At 48.5% G+C, this 26,806-nt stretch overlaps 1 protein-coding gene across 1 annotated transcript; it reads right to left on the bottom strand.

The window, feature by feature from the left end:
* Nucleotides 1-2,266: 2,266 nt before the first annotated feature.
* On the bottom strand, nt 2,267-23,828 carry LOC138301482 (E3 ubiquitin-protein ligase TRIM17-like). The gene is made up of 4 exons (XM_069241994.1): nt 23,418-23,828; nt 22,683-22,778; nt 4,838-5,068; nt 2,267-2,284 (listed from the first exon to the last, which is right to left on the bottom strand). The coding sequence occupies exons 1-4, from the start codon at nt 23,826-23,828 to the stop codon at nt 2,267-2,269; spliced, it is 756 nt and encodes a 251-aa protein (XP_069098095.1).
* Nucleotides 23,829-26,806: the final 2,978 nt, after the last annotated feature.

Here is a 26,806-nt window from a genome sequence, read left to right as displayed (position 1 = left end):
CTCAGAAACAGAAAGCCATCTCCAGCTTCTTAGAAATAAATGACACAGCGGACATGCCTATCTACCTACTGTGGGAAACACTGAAGGCAGTCATTGGAGGCAAATTTATCGCAGTATCAGCAGCAGACAATAGGATCCTCTGGGAGAAGAGGGTACAACTACAGCTGGAGGTGACAGAACTCCAGAGGATACACAAGAGAACAGGGGCCCGAGAGTATGGTGATAGCTCACTGCAGCTGGGGCTCAGCTCGCAAGTCTGTATATTCACAGGGCGAAATACGCAGCGCTCTGGCTGCGCCATTCTTTTTACGTGGGGGGAACAAGTGTGGATGCCTCCTGGCTAATAAGCTTCAAGCCCAGAGGCAATCAATTATGGTGGAGGCAATCAAGGCCCAAGATGGGTCCAAGGTGGTCAGTGACACACATATAGCAGCGGCCTTCCAAGACTTTTATTGGGACTTGTACTCCCCCCAAGGCTCCAGCCTAACCACCTCTTGTCAGTATCTCAAGTCCGCACAACTCAAATATCGGTGGAGGAGGCGTCCCCGCTTGAGGCCCCCATCTGAATAGATGAGGTCATCTCCGCAATAGCCAGGTTGGAAGACTCGAAGATGGCTCCCAGGCCTGTTCTACAAAACCTTCTACAATAGTCTCGCCCCGATACTGACTCGCCTATTCATCGCCATTTCGGGCCCGGGCACGATACCGCTATCCATGTGGGATGCATCCATTGTGGTCACTCCAAAGGATGGGAAGGACACCACACACTGTGGGTCTTACAAACCTATCTCCCTACTTAACGTGGACATCAAGCTTCTCATGGGCATTCTGGCTTTCTCCCTGAACCCCTTTATGCCTGGGCTAATGGACCCGGACCAGGCGGGGTTCATTCTGCAGATGCAATGCGGGGACAACACAAAGCGGATCATGCACATACTAGACGGAGCCCAAAGTTCAGGGAGCGAACTGATGCTCCTTAGCATAGACGCTGAAAAGGCGTTCGATCGCATCCATTGGCCACACCTCCTGGCAACCCTGGAACACTTTAGCTTGGGGCCTAGGTTCCGAGCATGGATAGCGAGTGCATACAGCAACCCGATGGCCTCAGTCAGAGTCAACGGGGTCCCAATCGGCTGCGGGACCCGACAGGGATGCCCGCTTTCCCCCCTGCTGTTCGCGCTCTACATGGAGCTCTTTGCGCAGCGGCTGAGGGATAGCCCAGAGATCACCGGGGCTATTTTCGGTGTGGAAGAACACGCAATCGCACTTTACATGGACGACATGGTGGTGGCCCTGGATGACCTGCTAAGGGCACGCTCAGACTTTTTGAAGGAGGTGAAGGCTTTTGGGGGGGTGTCGGGTTCCAGGATGAACCTCTCAAAATCACAGGCACTTAGGGGCAGATGTATCATCACGGCCCTTTGCGATTCGGTAATAGCGATTTCTTAAAAATCGCAAATGCAATTACCGAATCTCAAATTGCGATACCGGCCCCATTCGCAGCTATGGGCCTGTTGGCCCATAGCTGCAAATTTTTTGCATTTCCAAAATTGCGATTTCTGAACCAGAAATTGCAATTTTGGAAATGCAAATCCCCAGGGTGCTGGGGGCCTATGGCCCCCTCTGCTGCACCCCAAAAATGTTTTGGGGGACATGTAAGGTGCACACATGCCAAAAGGGCATGTGTGCTTTACATGTTAAATTAAAAAATGCATTTTAAATGCATTTTAAAATTTTGCACCAGGTTACCACCTGCAAGTGCAAAATGGCATTCTGTGAAAAATCGCAATTTTCGATTTTTTGCAGCATAGCCTTGCGACCTGGATTTTGCGAATCACAAATTGCGATTCGCAATTTCCAGGTCGCAACGCAAGAAATCGCAATTTTAGCGATTTCTTATTTGTGGTCTGCGAATGCCTTTCATGCATCGCAGACCACTGTTTTGCACTCGCAAACGGCCGAATTTACGGATTCACACCGTTTGCGAGTGCAAAACGTTTTCATACATCTAGCCCTAAGTCTCACGCTCCCAAAATAAAGATGGACTCGATGGTTCAACGAACCCGTTTCAAGGGCAGCAGCACTCCATCTCATACTTGGGCATACAGATTGCAAGGACCATCGCAGAGTCTTCAAAGCTGAATTATCAGCGTCTGCTCCAGAGTGTCAAAAAAGACCTGACCCAATGGAGACTTCTTCCTATCTCATGGCTAGGCAGAATAGCAGCCATAAAGATGTCAGTCCTACCCAGGGCCTTGTTCCTCTTTCAGGCGATCCCGGCTCCCTTCAGGCATTACAGAGAGAAGTTAATCACTTTATATGGGCTGGGGGGAAACCTAAAATGGTTAGAAGCTTACCAACCCCCGCTTATGGGGGGCCTAGGGATCTCTGACCATCAGCAATACTACAGGGCGACCCACCTTTGGTACCTGGTTGAGTGGTCCTGACCGGAGATGGAGAGACGATGGCTATTCATGAACCGTGCAATGCTGGGAACCCCCTCAGGAAGATCCCCTTTCTCCAGCGCCGCCATTCACTCTGGGGACTATACTCTTACTCTGTAACTAGAGCAACTATGAAGGCATGGGACACCAAGCAGAATGCACTAGAGGACTGACATCTTTCCCCTCTTCTATGATGCTCATAGTGGTGAACCTGGACTTCACGCTGGGTTTGAATCAAGGATCCTTCAGATCCTGGACCTCCCCAACATGCTGATCCATCAGACATTTGTTCAATGAGGAAGGTCTACTACCCTTTGAAAGCTTAAGGGACAACCACTCCCTGCCAAATGCGCTACCTCCAGATTTGCCACTGGGTGATGAACCCTTCAACTCGGGAAGGGGGGAGCCCACCCCTCACGCAATACGAGAAATGGCTACTAACGAAGACGACAAACAAGCATATAATCTCAGACCTACATGACATACTACAAGCGCCCCTGCAATCCAGAATCCCAAGCCTGGCAAGATGGGAGGCAGAACTAGGTAGACCCTTAGCATCCATGGAGTGTGAGGCGAACTATTACAGGGCACGCCACACAGCACACTGTACAGGTAGCACAGGGACCGCAAATGAAGATAGCCAGCTACTGGTATCTCAACCCGGCCAGCTCCACGAGTGTGATCACTCACGCTCACCCCTGTGCTGGAGGGGATGCGGAGACCCAGGCACATTGACCCATCTTCTATGGGATTGCCCAAAGCGGGCTTCTTACTGGGAGGGCATCGTGGATGAAATTGACCGCCATATGCACACCCAGCTCCTGAGGTTCCCGGTTTACATCGTACTGGGCCGTCCAAACTCTCTGACGTTCTCACTCAAGTCCTTGAGGGGGCGCCAGATTAGCCTAGCCTTAGGCACAGCCCTACAGAACATTCTGGCACACTGGGGTTCTCCACAGGTCCCTACACAGCTGGGTTGGTTACATCGTCTATGGCAGATCTTGGGGATGGAAATGCTCACACTTACCCTTACTGCAGAGGGGCAAGCTTACAGAGAGCTATGGCGACCCTTTCTGACTCTCCTCTTCGGAGAGTTCAGAGAACTGACCAGCCCTAAATATCTACGACTTCTACGCCTCCCCGAAGACAGCAACTCCCAGGGATGCGCAGTAGAGGGAGGCTAAATTAACAACCATGTATACATTTGTGATAGCAAACAAGTGCACCTGGGGGTGTGGGTGGGGAGTTGCTCGATAGACCGTTTGCCTTCAATTCAACGTTTGGTGGGTGCTGCGTCACCCTTTGTTTCTTTTCCTTTCATGAAACTCAATAAAGAAATTTGAACCATAAAGTATTTGTGGAAAACGTTTCACAAATACTGCAATTTGCCAATTAATGCTCAGGGTATAGGCAGTATAAATTTTGTATGTGGATCCTCCACATAAATCTTCTTTCCACAAGATTTATATGTCTTAAATAAAGACTTTTTAAGTGCTGGCTCAGCCATAATGTTTCTCTCCACTGAGCTGTCAAACAGGGTTTCTCACGCCTGACGTGCGTTAGACAGTTGGAAGCATCAGCAGGGGAACAGTCGAGGAGGGTAGATTCTGACTGGCTGGGGCTTGGATCATTAGAATGATGTGGATAGGCTGAATTAAAGATTCACTGAATGTAAATGCAAAATAATAATTGTATTTGCACTGCTATTTATACTTTTACCAGGAGTTCCTGGTCCGATGATGGGGAAGAATTCAAGCATGTGAATCAATGAAAGATTCAGTCCTGGAGAACAATAACATCCCACTCATCCTACCATCAAACGTTATAAATGGCCTGTGAAAAAAGTAATTCTGATATACCTGGTAAAAAAGCGGAAAAAACACAATTAAAAACTAAAAGAAATTGGGGCCCAATGTTCAGACATCTTAACTGCACTGAATAGTAAAATAAACTCCCTAATGACTGCCAAGGCAGTGACCTCTGGGACTGAAAAGGCAGACTGGATCACTGAAACGAGTGTTGTGCGTTCTAGTTAAATTTATGATATGTACTTGCTGCTCTATTTTATTTTATTTTGTCAATTTAAAATAGAGCATTAAAAAGTAAGTGAATGCTGCTACTGCAACATCATTGTAAGAGTTTAATTGACTACATTTTACTATAACCTAAATGTGTCTTTGTATAGGCAAATGTTAAAAAGAGATTCCTTGTAAAGTGTGCCAGGATGGTATTCTTAGGTAGAGCTAGTCATTATTCATAAATATCTCCATAGGCCTATAATACTCAGCCAATCTCACTTAACTCATACACACTGTTTTAGCATGTACGTACCCCTGCCCTAGAGCTACCCAGTCCAGAGGATCAAGATACAGACACTCATAACAGAGACTCACCAAAAGCAGCTGTGCGCCTTTCTCCTCATTCTTTTCTTCAATCTCGGCCATCAGCATTTCTAGGCCATGCGTCTGAGAAGACACCTTGCTGATTTTGGTTTCCAACTTCTGCTTCCAGTCATTCTCCTCTTTTGCTATTTGGAAAAGGATGATCTTTTTCTCATCCTCCAAAAGGATCTGCTGCCTCCCAAACTCCGTCTGTACCCTGTGGTGCTCCTCAGCTGCTTTTCTCTGGAAGATTGATGAGGGAGTCATTCAGTTAAAAATCAAACCAGAATAAGCACAACACAGGCATCCACAGAATGAGTGATGGGGTGTAGGGGCCAATGCAGCAGGCTTGGCTTAATAACCTGCAGTAATATTGCACAGACAGTTGGTAAACACATACAAATGTAGCATTGCATGGGGTAGTGACCTAAAGATATGGTTTCTATTGTTCAATTAAAACTGATTTTGCTGCACGTTTACAACTCTGGTGTCTTCATCTGTCAAAGCCGCACAAGTGCATACAATGCACTGCACCCAACACTACTGTTCTTAGTTTTATATTGCAATGATTTGAAACGTATGCCTATAGAAGCAACACCTATTCATACAGAATGATCAGTGGCTATATCATGAATATTTAGCACCCATTCACCGCCTTTGCTGAAACAGACCTGTCTACACTACAATTTATTAAGTCAGAAAATCAACAGTTTAGTGCATAAGTTTTATATAGTACAGCCCAGAATCATGATAAAACATAAAGAAACAACAAATGGTCTCTGTTTTCGAGTATGTGGATTAGATGTGTATAGAATAAATACGTCTTCCCTGGCTATACTATTTTTTCCACAGAAATCTTGCACTCATAGAGGTCTGGAAATCTTTTATATTGCAAATGCTGAAGTGTGCACAGCTAAGCGGTTAGGCTTGCAAGAAGCTTTAGTGACCCCTTTGGGATTTCCATAAATAGATTTGCAGTCAGCTCCGTGAGCGCCCGTATTTCTTGCAAGCAGTGCAAGATTTCTGTGGGCTACTGAAAGTGGTGGAAGGATGTTCATTACCATAACTATTACTTAACCATTTTAGCTTAAATGTGTGTGGGTGTGTATATATATATATATATATATACATATATATATATATATATATATATAGGTAATTATAGTTCGGTCCTAGTTTCTACAGAAAAAGTATATTTTTTTTAAACTTCCTTATATCTTTGGCGCCGGTTTATGAATCATCACAAAATTTTGTACAAAAAAAAAAAACGCCCACTTCAGGTACTGTCTGGAAAGTTCAGGGTCATCTGTCAAGCGGGGGCCGAGAAAAAAGGGGGGAGGTGTCCCAAAATGCATTTTCCTCTTGCATTTTTTCATAGGGAATTTGAACACGACTACAGCCCAAACTGCTGGATGGAATTACACCAAATTTGGCAGAAAGGTAGCTCCTGGTTCAGAAAGAGACCTTTTTGTTATTTGGTGTGAATGTGTTCAGTAGTTTTTTTAGCTATTAAAAAAAATTCAAATTTGTATATATAGGGTCACGAACGATCCGCAAACCCTCCTGATCTCATGCTGAGATCTGATTGGATGCCAACACTTCAACTAAGGCAAAGTGATTTAATAAAGTCCCTAATCACCAACTGGCACCAACAGCCAGTTGGTGATTAGGGAACTTTATTAAATCACCTTGCTTTATGCTTCTGAGTTATGTGTGGATCTATATATATATATATATATATATATATATATAAAATCCAAAATTTGATGGCAGCGCACACTGTTAAGGTTAATTGACTTGACTTCATTTATTTGTTAAGTGCAAAAGACAAAGGTGGTCATTACAACCCTGGCGGTCGGTGTTAAAGCGGTGGTAAGACCGCCAACAGGCCGGCGGGAAAAATAAATTGAATCACGACTGTGGCGGAAACCGCTAACAAAGACAGCCACTTTATCACTCCGACCGCCACGGCGGTACAAACAAACAGCGCAGTGGTCACCGCAACAGACAGGAGGGATACAATGTACCGCCCACAGTATCACAACCTACCAATCCGTTACCTTTTCCGGGGCGGATTCACCACCAACATAAACATGGCCGAAACAGGACTTCGAAGGGAAAACGCTCACCTCTACACACCCCACGAGGAACCAGGACGCCATGGAACCAGAGCTTCACATTTTTCCTGCCCTTATCTTCTTGCTCCTCTATCAGGAGCACGAACGCCAACGGTGAGTACTGCACCTACGACACAGGGGAGGAGGGAGGGAAAAACAGGGACACACACACCTAACACGCAACACCCCCAACCCCACCCTCACCCACGACAACACACACACTAATACAGCATGATACATTATAGTTACACCCCCCAAACCCACCGGAAGAATGAAAAGACAAAAGGAAATGAGTGTAACCATTGTAATCTATTAAAATCCAGTACGCAAATATATATATATATGTATATATATATATATATATATATATATATATATATATATATATACATGCATATATACAGTATAAACAAATATATATACACCAAGAATAGTAGTCCAGGTATTGCTCCATTGAAGTCCGTGGAACACTGGGCCCACGCTGCATAGCGAGGCCCACACTCAATACCCGAACATGACGGAGAGAACACTGCAGGGGCATCAGATAGAAATAAAACAGGCACCTCAGGGGGAAGGGAAAGGGGGGGCACCTCAGCCAGTTGAGTGCACAACGCCAAATCCACGAGGGGGGCCCATGCCCACTGTTCAATCCTGGGGAGTGGGAAGCCACAGTCTCTCAAGTCTCTACAGTGGGTGGTTTGCCCACTGTTCAATCCTGGGGAGTGCAAAGCCACAGTCTCTCAAGTCTCTACAGTGGGTGGTTTGCCCACTGTGCAATCCTGGTGAGTGCAAAGCCACAGTCTCTCAAGTCTCTACAGGGGGTGGTTTGCCCACTGTGCAATCCTGGGGAGTGCAAAGCCACAGTCTCTCAAGTCTCTACAGTGGGTGGTTTGCCCACTGTTCAATCCTGGGGAGTGCAAAGCCACAGTCTCTCAAGTCTCTACAGTGGGTGGTTTGCCCACTGTGGAATCCTGGGGAGTGCAAAGCCACAGTCTCACAAGTCTCTACAGTTGGTGGTTTGCCCACTGTGCAATCCTGGGGAGTGCAAAGCCACAGTCTCTCAAGTGGATAACAGTCTCCACTGGTTCTGGAGGGGGCTTTGTGCCCAGAGTGCTTCATCCTGCCAAGGACAGAGGTAGTGGATGCCTTTCTCCAGTGGTTCTGGAGGGGGCTTTGTGCCCAGAGTGCTTCATCCTGTCAAGGACAGAGGTAGTGGATGTAAATCTCCACTGGTTCTGGCGGGGGCTTTGTGCCCAGAGTGCTTCATCCTGCTCGTGGCAGACTCAGTAGCGTCAGTGCCCTTGGCGCTCATGGGCCAGCGGTGCTTGTGGCGGCGGTGTCCTGTTCAGCGGTGCTTGTGGCAGCGGTGTCCTGTTCAGCGGTGCTTATGACGGCGGTGTCCTTTGCAGCGGTGCCTGTGGCGGCAGTGTCCTGTTCAGCGGTGCTTGTGGGGCCGGTGTCCTTGGCAGCGGTGCTTGTGGTGGCGGTGTCATGTTCAGCGGTGCTTGTTGCGGCGGGGTCCTTGGCAGCGACTCAGCTGCTGGCGGTCCTGTCTGGCCCAGCGGGGCTTGTGCTGGCGGTCCTTTCTGGCCCAACGGGGCTGGTGCTGGCGGTCCTGTCTGGCCCAGCGGGGCTGGTGCTGGCGGTCCTTTCTGGCCCATCGGGGCTGGTGCTGGCGGTCCTGTCTGGCCCAACAGGGCTGGTGCTGGCGGTCCTTTCTGGCCCAGCGAGGCTGGTGCTGGAAGTCCTTTCTGGCCCAGCGGGGCTGGTGCTGGCGGTCCTGTCTGGCCCAGTGGGGCTGGTGCTGGCGGTCCTTTCTGGTCCAGCGGGGCTGGTGCTGGTGGTCCTTTGTGGCCCAGCAGTGCTGGTGCTGGCGGTCCTGTCTGGCCCAGCGGGGCTTGTGCTGGCGTTCCTGTCTGGCCCAGCGGGGCTGATGGCGGTGGCCTCCTGGGCAGCGGGGCTGATGGCGGTTGCCTCCTGGGCAGCGGGGCTGATGGCGGTGACCTCCTGGGCAGAGGGGCTGATGGCGGTCTTCTCTGCCATGCTGCTCTTCCCAGACTTGCTGAGTTTGTTGTGCCCCTTCCCCACTATGGAAGGTGTCGCAGCTGACTCCACACTCCCACCTGTACCCCTGGGAGCAGCTTTGGTAGATGGAGTCTTCCCCCTCTCCCGCCGGGCACTGGCCAACTTTTGATGCTTGACAGGTGGGGGACTGTCCGTGCTGTGGCTCCTTGCCACACTGGCTGCCCTGCTGCCTTGTGCACTCCAGAATCCGGTGATTACTGGCACCACTGGTCCCGGAGATGTTGTGGCTGAGGTGCTAGGTTGGGACCTGGAGAGTCGGGCCCTAGGAGACTCACAGGGTGGGGGGAGGTGAGGGAAAGAGGTGAAGGGTGGACAGGAAAAGTTTCTTGGGAACACTGGGACGGGTAGCTGGAGGGGGTTTGGGAGTGGAGGAAGAGGTTGTGGTTGTAGAAGGTGTACGTTTGGTGACTTTGGGTGAAGGTGCATGCGCTGGAGGCTGTCGTGAGGTGGATGGCTGTTGGGTGGGTGTGTGCCTGCATTTGTGCACCTTGGGAGGTGGCGTCACAGACAAACTGGGAGAGGACACAGGGGACGTGTGAATGGTAGTGGGTGTGGTGACTGCACGTGAGCGTGGTGTGGTGGTGAGTGTGCTGGTGAAGGAAGTAGTGGCTGTAGATGTAGTGCATGCAGGTGTGAGTGAAGACGAGACTGGGAGGGAGGAGGGAGACGAGGAGGAGGGGGACACAGTGGAGGCAGTGGATGTTGGTGTGTCTGCATGTGTGTGATGCTTGCGTGAGTACCTGTGGGATGTGTGGTGCTTATGTTTGCCTGAGCTTCCTTTGTGTGTTGAGGTGTGTGCATGCAGGTCTGATGGTGTGCTTGGGATAGGCTGAGGTACAGGGGATTGGGTCTGGGTGGAGGAAGTTGGAGGGGGAGGCTAGAGACATGGACAATGGCCGCCATCAGTGCTGAGGCCAGAGTCTGAAATGCTCGCTGAAGGGCTGCCTGACCAGAATGACTGCCCTCCAGGAATGCATTGGTTTGTTGTAACTGCCTCTCTACACCCTGGATGGCATTCAAAATGGTAGACTGCCAAACAGTGAGGGACCTGAGGAGGTCAATGGTCTCCTCACTGAGGGCAGCACGGGTGACTGAGGTGCCTGGGGCGAAGTTGATGCCCACCCTTCTGGGTGAGCGGGCACAGGGCAAAGGCTGAGGGGCTGCTGGGAGGGCGGTGCTGGTAGGGGGAGTGGCGGCTGTACCTGTAGATGCGGGGGGCACAGATGTGGCCGCCACCACAAGGGAGCTCCCATCAGAGGACGAGTCCGTATCACTGGTGTCAGCTCCTGTCCCCGCCGTGGAGCTCCCCTCGCCCTCCGTCCCACTGGTGAATTCAGACTCCGTAGTGTCGCCCTCCATGGCCATGTGGGATGCAGCTCCCTCCTGCTCCGGTGCCACTGCTCCTCCGCCTGATGATGCTAATGCACACAAGAACAGGGAGACCACAAAAAGGGGGGGGGGAGGACAGAAGAAAGACATGTTGAGTGCATGCATTACCACTACCGTTGGCGGACACGACAGACAGAGAAGCCTCCTGCACTACACCGCGCACTTGGGGTCCACTATTCATTCCCTGGGACATGGCCTACAAGGCTATGGCCGACATCTGCACACATGGATGTCACAGGAGCCTGACTAGGTGTAGTTGGCACTGTACACAAGTGGGGTGGGGTGCCATAGAGTCTGCCAGAAGAAGGGGACCTAACTAGCACACTCGCCCTGGCCTAGGGAAACCCACAGCCCACCTCCCCCACCCAGACCACTCCACTGCGTGCTGAATCAGCTGAATGAGTGTACTCACCCCCTTGTGGCTGCTGTGATGCCCTCAAGCGCCCATCCAACTCCGGGTACGCCACCGCCAGGATCCTGAACATCAGGGGTGTCAAGGTGCGACGGGCACCACCCCACGTTGGGAGGCCATCCCCAGCTGGGCCTCCGCCATCTTCTTGCTCCAGCGGCGAATGTCCTCCCATCTCTTACGGCAGTGGGTGCTCCGTCTGTATTAGACCCCCAGGGTCTGGACGTCCTTGGCGATGGCACGCCAGATGTCCTTCTTCTGGTGGGCGCTGCCCTACATGAATTGTACAGGGGAAAAAGAGAAGTTAGTACAAACTGCACCGTCACAGTCATTGGCCCCCATCCCTACCCTTGCCATGTGGCACATGCACTCACCGTTGTTTCATGCACGCCTCATTCCCCCCCTCCCCATCTTTCATCCACCCCACTCCACACAGGCATAGCCCATACAGCATGCTCCCGGTGTACTTACATGTTTGTCTGGAGGACCGTAGAGTAGCATGTACTGGGGGAGGACCCCATCCACGAGTTTCTCCAACTCCTCCGTGGTGAGGGCAGGGGCCCTTCCCCCAGACGCAAAAGCCATTGTCTCTTCCAGACTGAGGTCACAGCAGCACTTGCAATGTACGTCCTCTCCTGTCGAAGATCAGGTATTGAGTGATTGAACAGATAGAAAATGGCGGTCACGTCTGCGGCGGTGCGTACCGTCACCGCCGGCGTACATCGTCATTGGCTCCTGGGACCCGTAGGGTCCAATGTTAACCAATGCAGAATTGCGCGGCGGTCTTCGACCGCCCACCACGACAGTGTACAACGCCAGAGCAGTTACCTCACATCCCATTGTCCCACTTTACAGGTCAGGCAGCCGCCATTTCAGGGGCCCACATGGCTTAATTTTTAACTGCGTCACACATACCTAGGCCTTGCCTAAACACACAATTTTGGATGCAAATTTCAGATTATGAATCGTGCTCTGTGTAAGCTGTGTGTACATACCTCTGAGTTGGTTGACTCTGTGCTCGCTGTTGTCCTTCATAGGCACTGTCCGCTGAGACATGTGAGGAGATGGCGGCATCCTCCGGTGTACAGACCGCTGGTGGACCTGTCGACAATGGAGGAAAGACATGTGATCATCACCTACAGGCTTGATCGTGCCACAATCCTGGAACTGTGTGCCCAGTTGGAGCCAGACCTGATGTCAGCTATCCGCCATCCCACAGGAATCCCCCCTCTAGTGCAGGTGCTGTCAGTACTCCATTTCCTTGCAAGTGGGTCATTTCAAACAACAGTGGCCATAGCATCAGGGATGTCCCAGCCTATGTTTTCCAACGTGTTGTCCAGAGTGTTGTCTGCCCTGCTGAAACACATGCGGAGCTACATCATTTTCCCTCAGGTGGAGGATTTGCCTACAGTCAAAGGTGACTTCTATGCCCTGGGACATATCCCCAACATCATAGGTGCCATTGATGGGACACATGTGGCTTTGGTACCCCGCCACAGGAGTAAACAGGTGTACAGAAACCGGAAGAGTTATCATTCGATGAATGTGCAGATGGTGTGTTTGGCAGACCAGTGCATCTCCCATGTGAATGCCAAATTCCCTGGCTCAGTGCATGACGCTTACATTCTGCGGAATAGCAGCATCCCTTATGTGATGGGTCAACTCCAGAAGCACCGTGTGTGGCTATTAGGTGAGCACCTGGAAGCAAGTCAGTGGGAATGGTTGTCTGGGTCTGGGGATATCCCTACAGGTTAGTGTGTCTAACAGTTGTCCCTCGCCATTTGCAGGTGACTCTGGTTACCCCAACCTGTCATGGCTACTGACCCCAGTGAGGAATCCCAGGACAAGGGCAGAGGAACGCTACAATAAGGCCCATGGGCAAACTAGGAGGATTATAGAGAGGGCCTTCGGCCTCCTGAAGGCCAGGTTCAGGTGCCTCAATATGACAGGTGGTTCCCTATTCTACTCACCAAAGATGGTGTGCCAGATCATCGTGGCCTGCTGTATGCTTCACAACTTGGCTTTGCGACGACAGGTGCCTTTTCTGCAGGAGGATGGTCCAGATGGAGGTGTTGTGGCAGCTGTGGAGCCTGTGGACAGTGAAGACGAGGAAGCAGAAGAAGAGGACATCGACAACAGGAACTCGGTGATCCTGCCATACTTCCAGTGAGACACAGGTTAGAATACAAACCTGCCTACTACATGTACTTTAACACTACTACCTCTCTACTGTCTTGTAAAAAGACCGCCGAGGTTGTAATGACCACCTTTGTCTTTTGCACTTAACAAATAAATGAAGTCAAGTCAATTAACCTTAACAGTGTGCACTGTCATAACATTTTGGATTTCATATTGACTGAGAGCACGGCCAGCTCTTGCATAACGTACCAACTGTAGAGCGCGTTGCGGTGTGTGGCCGCATTGCTGAGCATACATACATATAGGTGATCATTACAACCTCGAGGGACCGCCGTGTGGAAGACCGCCAGTAGTGCGGTTTGCCGCTCGGCGTATTATGACTGTTGGCTGCTCTCCGTCCTTTTCCCGACGGAGAGCCGCCAACAGCCATACTGGCGGGCGGTCGGGAAGTGGAGGTTGCTCCACCTCCACCGCCACGCCAACAGAACACCGCCCACCGAATCACGTCCTGTGATTCGGCGTGGCGGTGTTCTGTTGGCGGTGTGGTGTCGGCGGAGCAGCCCCATGGCTCCCGTCCCCTCCCGGAGGATCGACGGAACAGGTAAGTCGATCGTCCGTTAGGGAAGGGGGGTGGGGGGTGTTGTGTGGGTGCATGGGGGTGTGCGTCTGTGTATGTAGAGGGGGTGTGTGTATGCTTGCGGGGGTGTTGCGTGTTTTGGGAATGAGTGCATGTATGTCTGTGGGTATGTCTGTATGGATGTGTGCGTGTATGTTTGTATGTGGGTGTGTGTGTCTGACTGTGTGTGTGGATGTTGGCATGTATGTCGGTGTTTGTGCGTGTGTGTGTTGGTTGTGCCTGCGTGCGTGTCGTGTGTGTGTGAGTTATGTGATGTTGGGGGTCGGGTGGGGAGCGGAGCCCTGCCACCTTTGGGGGGTATCCGCCATGGTCATAATACCATAATACCAAAAAAAGACCGCCAGAGTGTTGGCGGTCTTACCGCCGCTTCTCCACTTTTCCCCAGGGTCATAATGACCCCCATAGTTTCCAAAAATAGGGACACTCAAGGGGCTGAGGCAATATCAATTTCCAATTAAACAAAAGATATGAGGAAAAAGACAACACCGAAGCATTTCAACATCTCGGGCTTGATCACAACGAATAAGTCCCTTTTTAGTGTCAGTGTATATATTTTCTCAATTCTGCCTGCTATGCTGCATTCTGAGGTATATAGGCATTTTTATAAAAACAACAGATATATGTATAATTCCCGATCCGTAACATCAGTGTGTGAGTTCAGTTACGCATTTCATTTTTAACTCTCCCTGTATTTGTTGAGTCATTTTGGCCCTCATTACAACATTGGCCGTAACTACCGCCACGGCGACGGCCACCAATATACCGCCGCCGTGGCTACCAGCCATCTACGCGTATCATGACTGCCAACGGTATACCGCCAGATTGCTGGCGGAACACCCCAGACGGTCATGGCGGCGGACGGCGGTAAGGCGGCACTGCTGACAGCAGCACCGCCACGCCAGAAAAACACCACTGACCGTATCATGACCAATGATACGGCCTGGCGGTGTTTTGCTGGCGGACGCTGCTGCTGACAGCAGCGCCGTGGACAATCGCCAGCCCAAGGACGTAAGTCGGGTTCTCCGACAGGAGATGGGGGTGGGGGGTGTTGTGTGTATGTGGGGGGTGTGTGTGTGTATGTTTTGGAATGCGTTCATGCGGGTGTGAATGCATGCATGAAGGAGTGATTGTGAGTGTTGTGTGTTGTGAATGCATGTGTGTGACAAGGTATGTTGGTGTGTGTTGAAGGTGTGTGGGTATGTATGTGTGCATGCATGCGTAGTGGTGGGTATGCCTGTGTGCATGTGTGTATATGGGTGCGCTTGCGGGTGTGTATATGTGCGGGGGACAGGAGAGGGAGGGGGTGGGGGAGACCCCTATCAGTGCCAGGGAATGGATTCCCTGGCACTGATAGTGCCTACCGCCATGGTTTTCGTGGTGGTAAGTTTGGCACAAAAGCCATGGCGGTAGGCCGGGTCGTAATCCAGAGGGTGGGATTGTGACGGCCGCCGGGCTGGAGACCGAAGTCTCCAGCCCAGCGGCCGTTACCACCCTGGCAGTCGATGTATTAAGGTGGCGGTCTTTGATGGCGGTTACCACCAGGGACAAAATCCCTTTTTTTTTTTTACTGCCGGCCCGTCAGCCCAGCGGGAAAGTGGCAGTAGCATTGTGGCCAGCTTGTAATTGAGCCAGCGGCAATACTGCCGCCCGCAGGGGGCACCAGCGCCCCCGCAATGCTCAGTATTGTGAGGGTGCTGGGCAGGTGGGCCTCTTTAACTGTTCTCTGCCAGCCTTCTCATGGTGGTAAAACCGCCATGAAAAGGATGGAGGACAGCCAGGTCCTAATCATCAGGGTGGCGTTGAATGGCTGATTGTGACTTGCACCTGTCGTCAACCCGTCTGGATCACCGATTCCGGCAAAGTCAGTGGTACCCTGGCAGTCTGACCGTTAGGGTCGTAATGTGGCGGTTGGACTGCCACAGCAGCAGTGGTCCTGACTGCCACAGCGACTTTGGCAGTCTAGTGAGTGCCAGACTCGTAATTAGGTCCTAACATTTCAAAAATTGACATATAGGTCTTCATCAGTATTCAAGCCATATTGTTGCATTCTCCTCTTCTGTATAATATATTGCTAGCCCTCCCCGCCCGTGCCAATAGTGGCCTCTAGGACCCCTGTTCCCCAGGACCTTAGGTGGGTACCCCTGTGCCCAAAGGACCCAGGGGCCCTACCGTCTCCCTGAATACACCCATCCTGAGCCGGCATTGCCCCAGCCCGGCTGGAGCAGCTGCATTTGCTTGATCCAGCCAGGCAGGAGCAACCTTAGTTTCCCTGACCACAAAATATATATATATATATATATATATATATATATATATATATCCAAACCGAACATCCACAACGTTCGGGCCTAAAATATCAGCGCCCGAGCGTCAATAGAAAAATCTCCATCAATCCAGACAGTTGAAATGCAACCGTTTATTTGGCGAATGCCCTATAGATATAGATATATATAGATATATATAGATATGTACGTAGAAGTATATCTCAAATTGTGACTTCTTTTTTTTTTTTATTATGGAGCTGTTAAATGACTGAGAAAATGTGGTAGGCTAAGTAAAAAGATGTGGAAAGGGGATACTGTACTTATGCATTATGCAGATGTCTCTCCTTTTATTTTTAGCCCCTCTAAAAGTAAATTATGCCTCAAATTACTAAAAACCCATACCTCATATCATATTTTATCCCACTGGTTTCATACCTGCATTAACATCTCAATGCTCGTTTACTTCAGCCTGCTCCTAAAGACAAAATCTAAGTTCAAGAGCTCCTATTCCCTCACAATAGAGTTGAGGAGTGCCTTAATTCTGTCTTGAATGCAAAATGTTAGTGCTCTACATGTTCACTGGAACTCTGTGGTGAATCTTGACTGATGGACTGCTGCTGGAACTATGTTTCATTCTGCATGTCAGAATGTCTTACCTAAATGGATGAGGAAGATATTTGAGAACTCACAGAAAAAAGTGTCCTTAATTTTAGCTTTCTAGAGCACACCAAATAAAGTCTTACCCTCTAATTTTGTTTATTTCTAAATGAAAACACTTTACATTTTACATCTTTCATTCCATGAATATGGTGTTCAAGTGTGGCACACTTTTGTCATACACACAGAATGTTAGCCATCCAGCTTTTCATTACAAAACTATGGTAAAGCTACAGTAGAATGCTGAGGAATAAACCGACAGGCTGCTGCTGTGGAAAACCATATTTTTCTCAGAGTATCAGTCTTTGGGCCAGATGTATCAAAGGGTTTTACCCATTCTGTGTCTATGGGAAAATGCGTTGGTACATATGGCCCTTTGTTCTTACATGGCTGAGAGACACAGTGTGAACTTATTGAAAATGTGATCATATTTTAACTCCTGGATTGCCTTCCCTAATCTCTATGAGAAAATCATGAAAGAAACCAGTTTTCTCTCAAACATGGTTCATCAAATTCCAGCAGAGAATCAACAATTTCCATAGGTTAGAATTGTCTGAGAGCTCACCAGAATTCTTAAAATGAGTGCAATACCATCAACAAATCTTGTGACAACAAGAAGCAGACAAGAAACTAGCTTCCCACTGACCTCCCTAGATCTAGGATTACATTTATGGAACTCTTTGACCGCCTCCAGTCTTTGATGTCTCACACACTTATGAAAAGAAGAGTCTTAAAGAATACTAAAACAGAGACCTGTCTGGAAATGACTAGGGCGATCTACAACTGGCAGAGGCCAAAGACTGTGTGGGCAGCCCACTGAGAACCCAGAGCCCGAAGTAGTGGACATTCAAACTTAGAAAAACACAAAGAGAGAGGGCCTGCCTAAGTGGCCAGCCCACCTGTCTGGTCTCACAGCTGGCCACTCCACATCTCCCCACAAAAGAACCAAGAAACTAGGAACGGACACTGCTATTGCAAGCAGCAAGATCAGTCGGCTCTTCATAACATGGGCAGGAATAACTTTGAAAAGGGGAGGGTATCTCAAGAACATGGCAAAAGTTAGGACACCAGATGGAGAAGGTGTCCCTGCAAGAAAAACAGCCCAGGCAGAGGCCTCAATACCACGGTTTCGGTGTGCCAGATTGCTGCCACTGAAAAGGTCTTAATATCAAGGCTTCGGTATTATTCCATTGCTGAGAATCAATCTACTGTTGTCGCTCTGTTCAATGGTGGGGGAAAGATGAAGAAGACGCGCAAGCAACCAGCAAATCACTCAAGGAACCAAATAGAACGAGGAAGACGGAAGCTAGAGCAATCTTCACCAGAAAAGCATTCCCCAAACAACCCCAACCCTTCTGCAAGCTACATACCCTCAATCCCAGTTCACCTAGCCCCACTCTATCCTCTTCCCCTCCATCGGTACTGCTTGAGATCCTTCATATGACAGACAGGCTACGACAAGCAAAGGATGCCCTTCTTGAATCCTTCAACTCAGCCACTGCAAATGGGATACCCCAAGGTAGATACAAGATACTGGTGACCATCAGTGGCGTAACAAAGGCCCCTTCAGTGCGATGGGGGTCTCGAGCTCCAGGGGGGCCCTCAACACAGTATCCAGAGGGAACCTTCCATGTGCTGTGCAGGGGGGGAGGGCTCAAGATTTGTTATGCCACTGGTGACCATGGACCTTAACAGGCTTAGATGGACACAACAACTGGAAAGTCCACCAAAACACACCATCAATGTACCTGAGTCAACAAGATCATCAAGCTGCAAGTGCATGCTTCACAATTGCAGATCTGCAGTCAAATACAACACTGCTGCCTGATCTTCCGAAAACAAAACTGAGTGTGGGGCATGGGAGGTGCAGTTTAGGTTAGTGGGTGAAACCAAAGAAGGGCAATAAAGCACAAGAGTGAGAAGGCAACAGAGAGGGCGGGGGAGATTCACAAAAGAGACTGAAGAACTAAGGGGGAAGTACATGGGTGAGGGCAACACAGAGTGCAGTGGACATAAGTACACAGGCAGGAGAGAGCAACACGGAGTGTGATGGGGGGAGAGAAGCACATGGATGAGAGAAACATGAAGTGGGAGAGAGAGTCATACAAGGGAGACAACTGGAAAACACACGCATTCTCATCAAGTAGTTCCCTAAAAGTGAGTAGTGGAAGGACACAAGTAAAGAAGCTATGCTCTAGGGAAGGGACAAACATAAGATGAACAAGGTAACCACTGAATAAGAAGCAAGGAATTAAGAGTGACAACAGAGCCAACCAGTGGTAAGCAATAGATGGGCCCACTATAAGTTTTCAGTAAGCGGAGAATAGGTCTTTTGCAACCACCCAACTTGCGCTTTGTGGCAGGCTTGGTCTAAACATGAGAATTCTTCACACTCTGTTTCAGAATTTTCCATGCTATCTTGACTTCACTTATTTATCCCAGAAAGGAACTGGCAATCCTTCCTTATACAATCATAATTGATAGACATCATGGGTTGTTTGGGTATTATGACAACCTGGGTATTATGACAAACTACAAGACCTATTTTCGTAAACAAATTAAGTTCTGAACCCAGGAAGTATTATGCTTGGGGTTACTAAACATAGTCGAAAAAGAAATGTAACCTACTTGGGAATTGTGGTGGGTACCTCTCTAAATGGAAGAATGCAACTTTTCGTGTCAAACTTTGGTCACTTCTGAATGGTGCAGCTAAAGCATCCACATAGGTTGAGCTGCTTCCTGTTTTAAGCTATTCAGAAAGAACATTTCATAACTGTAAGGGGATCTTTAGGTATGTTCAACTGTGAAATTTTATAATCAGTGCTAATATAAGGCAGGTCCATGTTAATTCAATATATTAACTCTGTTTTGGATCAGCTAAATATGTTCCTAGATAGGTATTCAAATAAATGCAGGAGTGTGAAACTTACCCCTGCAGTCCATGCTGCAGAAGGGGGGCCCAAACAGGCAAGGGCTCCCCAATTCTTCAGGAGGTGCCCTTTCAACCCAAGGGCAATGAATATCTTCTATGTGGTATGGGAGGCCCAAAGGCCCCTCATCACATTCTGCTGGGAGTGTGGGCATCATTTTCTGGTGCACCAATGACCCTGCAGTCCATGCTGCAGAAGGGGGGCCCAACCCGGCAAGGGCTCCCCAATTCTTCAGGAGGTGCCCTTTCAACCCAAGGGCAATGTGTAGCTTCTATGTGGTATGGGAGGCCCAAAGGCCCCTTGTCACATTCTGCTGGGAGTGTGGGCATCATTTTCTGGTACACCAATGACTACATGTGTATTTCAAGCCTGATTCTGCAATGTTTTTAGCTCTCAGTTATTTCAAAGCTGAGTGAAACTAGTGAGATGGAGACTGAATGAAAGGGACACTGTGCTTTAATGGGAAACTGCAAGGCATTGCAGAAGGGCATAATAAACGAACAACATATTTTATGATTTGTGCTTGTCTAACTTGTATGTTATACGTGGGGCAGACTGGTCAGGTCTCACTAATATGGGCCCTCAGCACTGATTAGAAGCTTCTGGATGATGATAACACTGCTGATGTCCAATGGCAATTTTAAGGTACTCCAGAGTGATGGTCACACTACTGAGGCCATAAAGCAATGAACAACTCAGCTAAAAGAAGATCACACTGTGTGGGTCCTGTAACACTAGGACAGTGCTTCTGGGAGTGTCCCCTCAGTACCCTCACTTACCTGGTGTTTCAAACCTTTTCCTGAGCCCAAATGTATCATAGCTCAAAGTGCATTCTTTCACTTTTTTGTAAAGATTTTCAGATTTCTACAGCTATGTGTTTCTTCAGTAAGGCCACTAATGCTTGACTATAAAATACATGACATTAAAATAAATCAACATAGTGCAGCTGAGGTTGGCATCACTGAGAAAAGCTCACACTGCCATGGTCCTAGAGAACAATGTCTAAAGACCTCTGGGAGAGGCTCTCACAGTTAGAGCCTTCATTGTAAAAGTGTTACAAGACGATTTTCTTCAGCCAGTTATCAACATAGAGAATGTCCACCAAAGTCCATAGAGCACATGTAGGAAAGTATCACTTAAAGAGTCAGGACCAAAACTGTATATGGATAATTATTTAGTTGCAGAAAAGTCCAAAGTGTGTTTCCTTACCTTGCCCATGAATGTAATCACAGTTAGGCAGATGAACACCACCATCAAAGTCACTGTGTTGTTTACAGACTGGATCAAGGAAGAAGCACTTGAGGGTGAGATGTGTACTTATTAAAATGGGTACCGCGTGGTGAGGAGCAAAGGTGACAATGGGTCTAGAAAAAGCTTTTAAGAGACTAAGACCCTCAAACATAATCAAAATAGTGGAGCCATATGAGGAGTCCAATCAAAAATTAAAAACTTAAGAGAATGAACCATACTCAACCTCCCACACAGAACTCACTTTACACCACACCTCAGAGAACTATGCTGGCTTCCAACACATAAACACACTCAATCAAAACTCCTCACACACACATTCAAGGCACTCCACATCTCATGCCCCGCCAACCTAACCTAAACAGCTGCATCGCCTTCCACTAATCATCAATCAATCAATCAATCAAACATTTATAGAGAACGGAAAATCCCCATGAGGGTCTCGAGGCGCTGGAGCTGTATGGCCCCAGAGTGGAGGAATGGTCATTCAAACATCCAAGTCTTTGGTTCTCTTCGGAATCTCTTGAGTGACGGTGCAGTCCTGAGGTACAGGGGGAGGTTGTTCCAGGTCTTGGCTGCCAGGTGCGAGAAGGAGCATCCTCTCCTGTTGGCTCGACCGATCCATCCTGACACCTCCGCTCCGCAGGACTCCATCTTGCAACTATCGAACTCATACACATAACCAGGTCAGAAGGACAAGCGTTCTCTTACATCACTTCCAAAGCATGGAGTGGCCTCCCTTTCCACATTAGAGCCTTCTCCTCTCTTCTTGAATTCCACAAGAAACTTAAGACCTGTCTTTTCAATTAACCAACCTACCAGAGGCAGGGATTAGCACGCACACTGACTCAGCACCAGGATACACTTGCGGGTGATAGTGTGCTTTACAAATACACATAACATAACAAATATGCTAAACAGCATCTGATGAAAAGAATACAAGAAAAATGACAGAAGTGTAAAATTCATACTCAGTACTTGACAGGAACTGTAATAGATCAAAAGTAAGTACATAAATCAAAACATAATTGTGTACACAGTGATTATTTCATCAATGGTGGCAATAACAATGCATTAACATCATTCACATGCCATCTAAAGGTTATACAAATTTATAATAATAGCTAATGTGTACCATCTGCATCATGACAAGACAATGGTGTCAGATCCTTCTACTGTATCCAGTCCATTCTTTATGTTGTTGCATTTAAGCATCCAGTGGCATTCAGCTTTATTCAGTAGTAACTGTAAATCATCACTATGGGTGGGTTGGACTACAAGTTAAACGACCTGCCAAAGGATGTCATTTTCAGAATAGTTTAACTTAATAAAATGGGAGGAGAAGGGGGAAGATATAATTTTACATATGATTCTTCTGCAATGCTGGCAGTATCTGATCTTGAGTTTTGTTGCTGTTTGCCTTATGTAGATCAAATTGCAAGGGTAACAGATTGCATAGATCAGGTAGCTTGAACTGGGTTTGTCACCGAATTATTAATCAGTGAACTTACATATTAAACATCTGCCAAAGAGATAATGATCCATTTCAATTATACCTCACAAACGTACTTGACTGACAAGTACAGACATTGAGGCCCTCATTACGAGTGTGGCGGTCTTAAGACCCCCCAAACTTGCGGTGGAAGTCAGACCGCTGCCATAGTGCTGTCATAGCTCAATCGTCAGCACTGCCAGCAGTCCATGTTTCTTATTATTAACTAGCTTAAGAAGGTCCCGTTTTGGGGTCGCTCTAGCATTAAGATGACATTCATGTGGGAAGCGGACACTACACTAGAGCCTAAGGCACTGTCAAAGATTAGTCGAGGTCACTCACATGCCACCTGGCCACTCACATGACACCTCTGGAAGAAGCCCACATAGGAAAACAAAGTTTCCTTATTTTATTGCCAAGAGGCACCACCATATGACCTGTTAATATAACATCGGATTATGTGCTCAGAGGGAAAAAAAAAAAGACTTGCCTCTAGCTCCTTCAATTTCTTGTCAAAGGTTGCCTTCAGGTGGAGCATTTCATCTTTCTTCTGCTTCAGTTTGTCCATCTGAACCCGAAACTTCCCCTGCAGAGTCAGAAATAAAGCAGTCCTGGTATGTGGATGAATGCTGAAAATGTGGTAAGTCAAATAATGGAACTGATATATTTGAGTAAAAAGGTGATGCATATCTATAGTAGTGACGCCAGAAGGTTAATCAGACATCGTGGTTAATAAAGAAGGAAGCCTGAAACCATAAATACATCTCAGATCCTTTGTCTTCAAAAATCTTTATTTCATGTCTCAGCTGCCACCTACCCCAAGAAATTGGGGCTCAAATGTCTGACGTTTCACATCACTTTTCGATGCCAGAATCCAGAGATCTGCTTCCTATTAATCAGCCTCCCGACTCTTCAGCAGTCAACATTCAGGAATCAGTCTCTGATAGCTGATTGCCCTTACCCCAGGATTCTGGAGTCAACATCTAATTACTCATCTCTACATCCAGGGCCAGTGTTCACGAATTCTGGTCAAGATGTAAATATTCCCTTCCATGAGCAAAAATATAGAACAACTCTTTGATGCCACACAGATCCATATCTGCCTCACAACTTATATAGTTATAAGTTATTAACCATGACAAACACCCTTAAAAAAGCAATCAGCTCTACACAATAAAACATTAAGTCGCATCGGACCAATGGCATACACTTTAGGACAACTCACCTTATAGTCCATGACAGCCTCTTCTATGGTGGTACATGAATGCATACTGTGATCCTTGGACACCCGGCACACTGGACAGATGGGTACATGATCATTTTTGCAGAAGAACTTGAACTCCTCCAGGTGTTGCTGGCACACACGTCCGTGGTCTGCATGCTCTGGCTTGAACTGCCGGGCAAGGTCAGCTAACTCTGCAACAACAGCATTAGGCCAGATTTTCAATGTGCCTTTGTAGCGTTTGCCACACTTCGGACAGGAGTACTGTGTCTTGTTACCCTTCCACTCCTGAGTGATACAGTCCTTACAGAAGATGTGGCCGCAAACGATGGACACAGGGTTACTGAAAAATCGGTTGCACAAGATGCATGTGGCCTCCCGCTGGAACTTGCGCACGCTGTCATGAGATGCCATAGCATTCGAGGTGTTCAAGTACTTCCAAGATGCTGAATGTCTTGTGATGCTAAAATATGCTCACCAGAGACCTGGAAGACACAAAGGACATACAAGGCCATTGATAAACTTTAGAGTCTGATGAAAATTTGCCAGATGCTTTCCATTAACCTAGAACAGATGCAATTAAACTAAAACTATGAGCAACAAATAAACAGAGTGCTGATAACGAAGGTGGACTACATATGTGGTAGGAGGAGAATCATCAAAAGCAGAGACAGGGAACAATGGCAGAGGAGAGGTCGTTGCTTTATGTCGACAGAGCTGTACACAAAAAAAGTTATAGATGGAATGCGATACTCAGTCTCAGCCACTGGTAATTACTCAAGGTGACATGCTAGTCCATCGTTATTTTGCCATCTCAGTTTGGATTCAGAGATATGCACATCAGTTCTGAAGCTGCATCAATAGGAATCATCCAGCCTGAACTGCCAGACCAGGCCCTACCTGAACTGGAACATAAGCAACCCAAGACATATTTGGCCTTTTTAGGGCTCATCAGCTGGGTATAGCTTGGTTCCAGTGACACACTATGCATTGACCTCTGGGGACACTCAGCCCACTTAGGGTGTCACACTTAAGTATACAAAAACATTTAATGGATGGAAAGCCACTGGTAATTACTCAGGGATGCATCTCAGTCCATCTTTATTTTGCCCACTACGCCACTCCAGTTTGGACCCAGCCTTATGCAAACCAGTCTTGGCCCTGCTCCAAAAGGAACAGTTCAGCCTCAACTGCCAGAACTATATGGGTGAAATGAAAGGAAGTATTTTGTCAAGAAAGGGTTTACATCACAGTGACAAAATACAGACTCATGACTACAAAGTGGTAATCATTAACTTTCTGCCTTGTGAGTGTGAGTGCTCCATGATCGAATATAAAGCTGGATGGCTGTGCGCACGCAGTTTTGAGAAATCTGTGCTTGTTATCCTTTTGTGTGTGTCATGCTAGGTTGTGTACTGCCAAGGACAGGTTAAAACAATATTATTCTCAGATCTGTTGATGGCTAGTTAGGACAACCAACAGTTACAGAAAGGAAACTATATTATACTAGGAAATTAAGAATGCAATGAAAGTATTTACCCTTTTTGGGGGTGGGAGGGCCTATGGAGAATGGCAGGACTGAGATGATGCGTCTTTATATGCTAAGGCGTTACTGAATATTTTTATATGTTTTCATGTTGCAACACGAAAAGGGACTTTTAAAACTGTAATATTTGTATTGGCATATATTTGTAATTTCTACCATTTCCACTTTCTCAAGAAAATAATGAAAGGGATAAAAGTAAAGCAAAAGACAGAAGGAGCGGAGGCGAGCATCTGGCACCAATAATATACCAGACAGAAGAGTGATAATGATAGTGATAGCACTGACAGTATACAGACTAAAGGCCAAAAGTCAGGGAACTGATGGAAGTACCACTTAACACTGCTCTACTGATGGCAGTGTTGACAGAACTTACAGACAACATTGCTTACGCAGCAATGTATACTAGAAACAAACAAAAAAAAATCACCTGGCCATTTACAGAGCATATCACGTATTTCACAACATTCTAATGAAAAAAGAGATACTGGAGATGAAGGTCTTCACACCATTGGCCTAGGGATAGCGACCACTGACCCTCGGGTAGGTCGCTCCCCTGCTCACGCAGCGCCTCCAGTCCCTGACTGCCTTCCTCTCCTGTGAGTGTGCTCCCCCCTTCTTGCCCGTGTACCCCGAGTGCTTGAGCTTGTGCTGGTGCTGACTGAATTCCCTTTTCTCTCCTTGTATCCCATGCGTGTGCCCCCGAGTGACTGAAATTCCCCTTTTCTCTCCTTGTATCCCGTGCGTGTGCCCCCGAGTGCCGTGCGCCGTCCTCCCCTCTCAGCCCCTCCTTTTTAGTAGATTTAGTAGGCTCTTGTTCCCTTTTCGCCGTCTTGCCGCTTTTCCCGCCGCTCCTACCGCGCTTTTCCCGCCGTTTTTTGCCGCTCTTTTTTGCCGCTCTTTTTTGCCGCTTCCAGCTCCCCTGCCCGCCCACCTCCCGCCTCCCAGCTGACCCCGCCTCCCCACCTACCCCTTAAATGGCGGCTGCTGCGAGGCAGAGGTAGCGACCACTGACCCTCGGGTAGGTCGCTCCCCTGCTCACGCAGCGCCTCCAGTCCCTGACTGCCTTCCTCTCCTGTGAGTGTGCTCCCCCCTTCTTGCCCGTGTACCCCGAGTGCTTGAGCTTGTGCTGGTGCTGACTGAAATCCCTTTTCTCTCCTTGTATCCCATGCGTGTGCCCCCGAGTGACTGAAATTCCCCTTTTCTCTCCTTGTATCCCGTGCGTGTGCCCCCGAGTGCCGTGCGACGTCCTCCCCTCTCAGCCCCTCCTTTTTAGTAGATTTTAGTAGGCTCTTGTTCCCTTTTCGCCGTCTTGCCGCTTTTCCCGCCGCTCCTACCGCGCTTTTCCCGCCGTTTTTTGCCGCTCTTTTTTGCCGCTCTTTTTTGCCACTTCCAGCTCCCCTGCCCGCCCACCTCCCGCCTCCCAGCTGACCCCGCCTCCCCACCTACCCCTTAAATGGCGGCCGCTGCGAGGCAGAGGTAGCGACCACTGACCCTCGGGTAGGTCGCTCCCCTGCTCACGCAGCGCCTCCAGTCCCTGACTGCCTTCCTCTCCTGTGAGTGTGCTCCCCCCTTCTTGCCCGTGTACCCCGAGTGCTTGAGCTTGTGCTGGTGCTGACTGAAATCCCTTTTCTCTCCTTGTATCCCATGCGTGTGCCCCCGAGTGACTGAAATTCCCCTTTTCTCACCTTGTATCCCGTGCGTGTGCCCCCGAGTGCCGTGCGCCATCCTCCCCTCTCAGCCCCTCCTTTTTAGTAGATTTTAGTAGGCTCTTGTTCCCTTTTCGCCGTCTTGCCGCTTTTCCCGCCGCTCCTACCGCGCTTTTCCCGCCGTTTTTTGCCGCTCTTTT

Source organism: Pleurodeles waltl, chromosome 6 (genome assembly GCF_031143425.1).
Source record: "Pleurodeles waltl isolate 20211129_DDA chromosome 6, aPleWal1.hap1.20221129, whole genome shotgun sequence".
In the NCBI taxonomy this organism is placed as follows: Eukaryota; Metazoa; Chordata; class Amphibia; order Caudata; family Salamandridae; genus Pleurodeles; species Pleurodeles waltl.
Note: the sequence above shows the minus strand (reverse complement) of the source record. Positions and strands in the feature narration are given on the sequence as shown.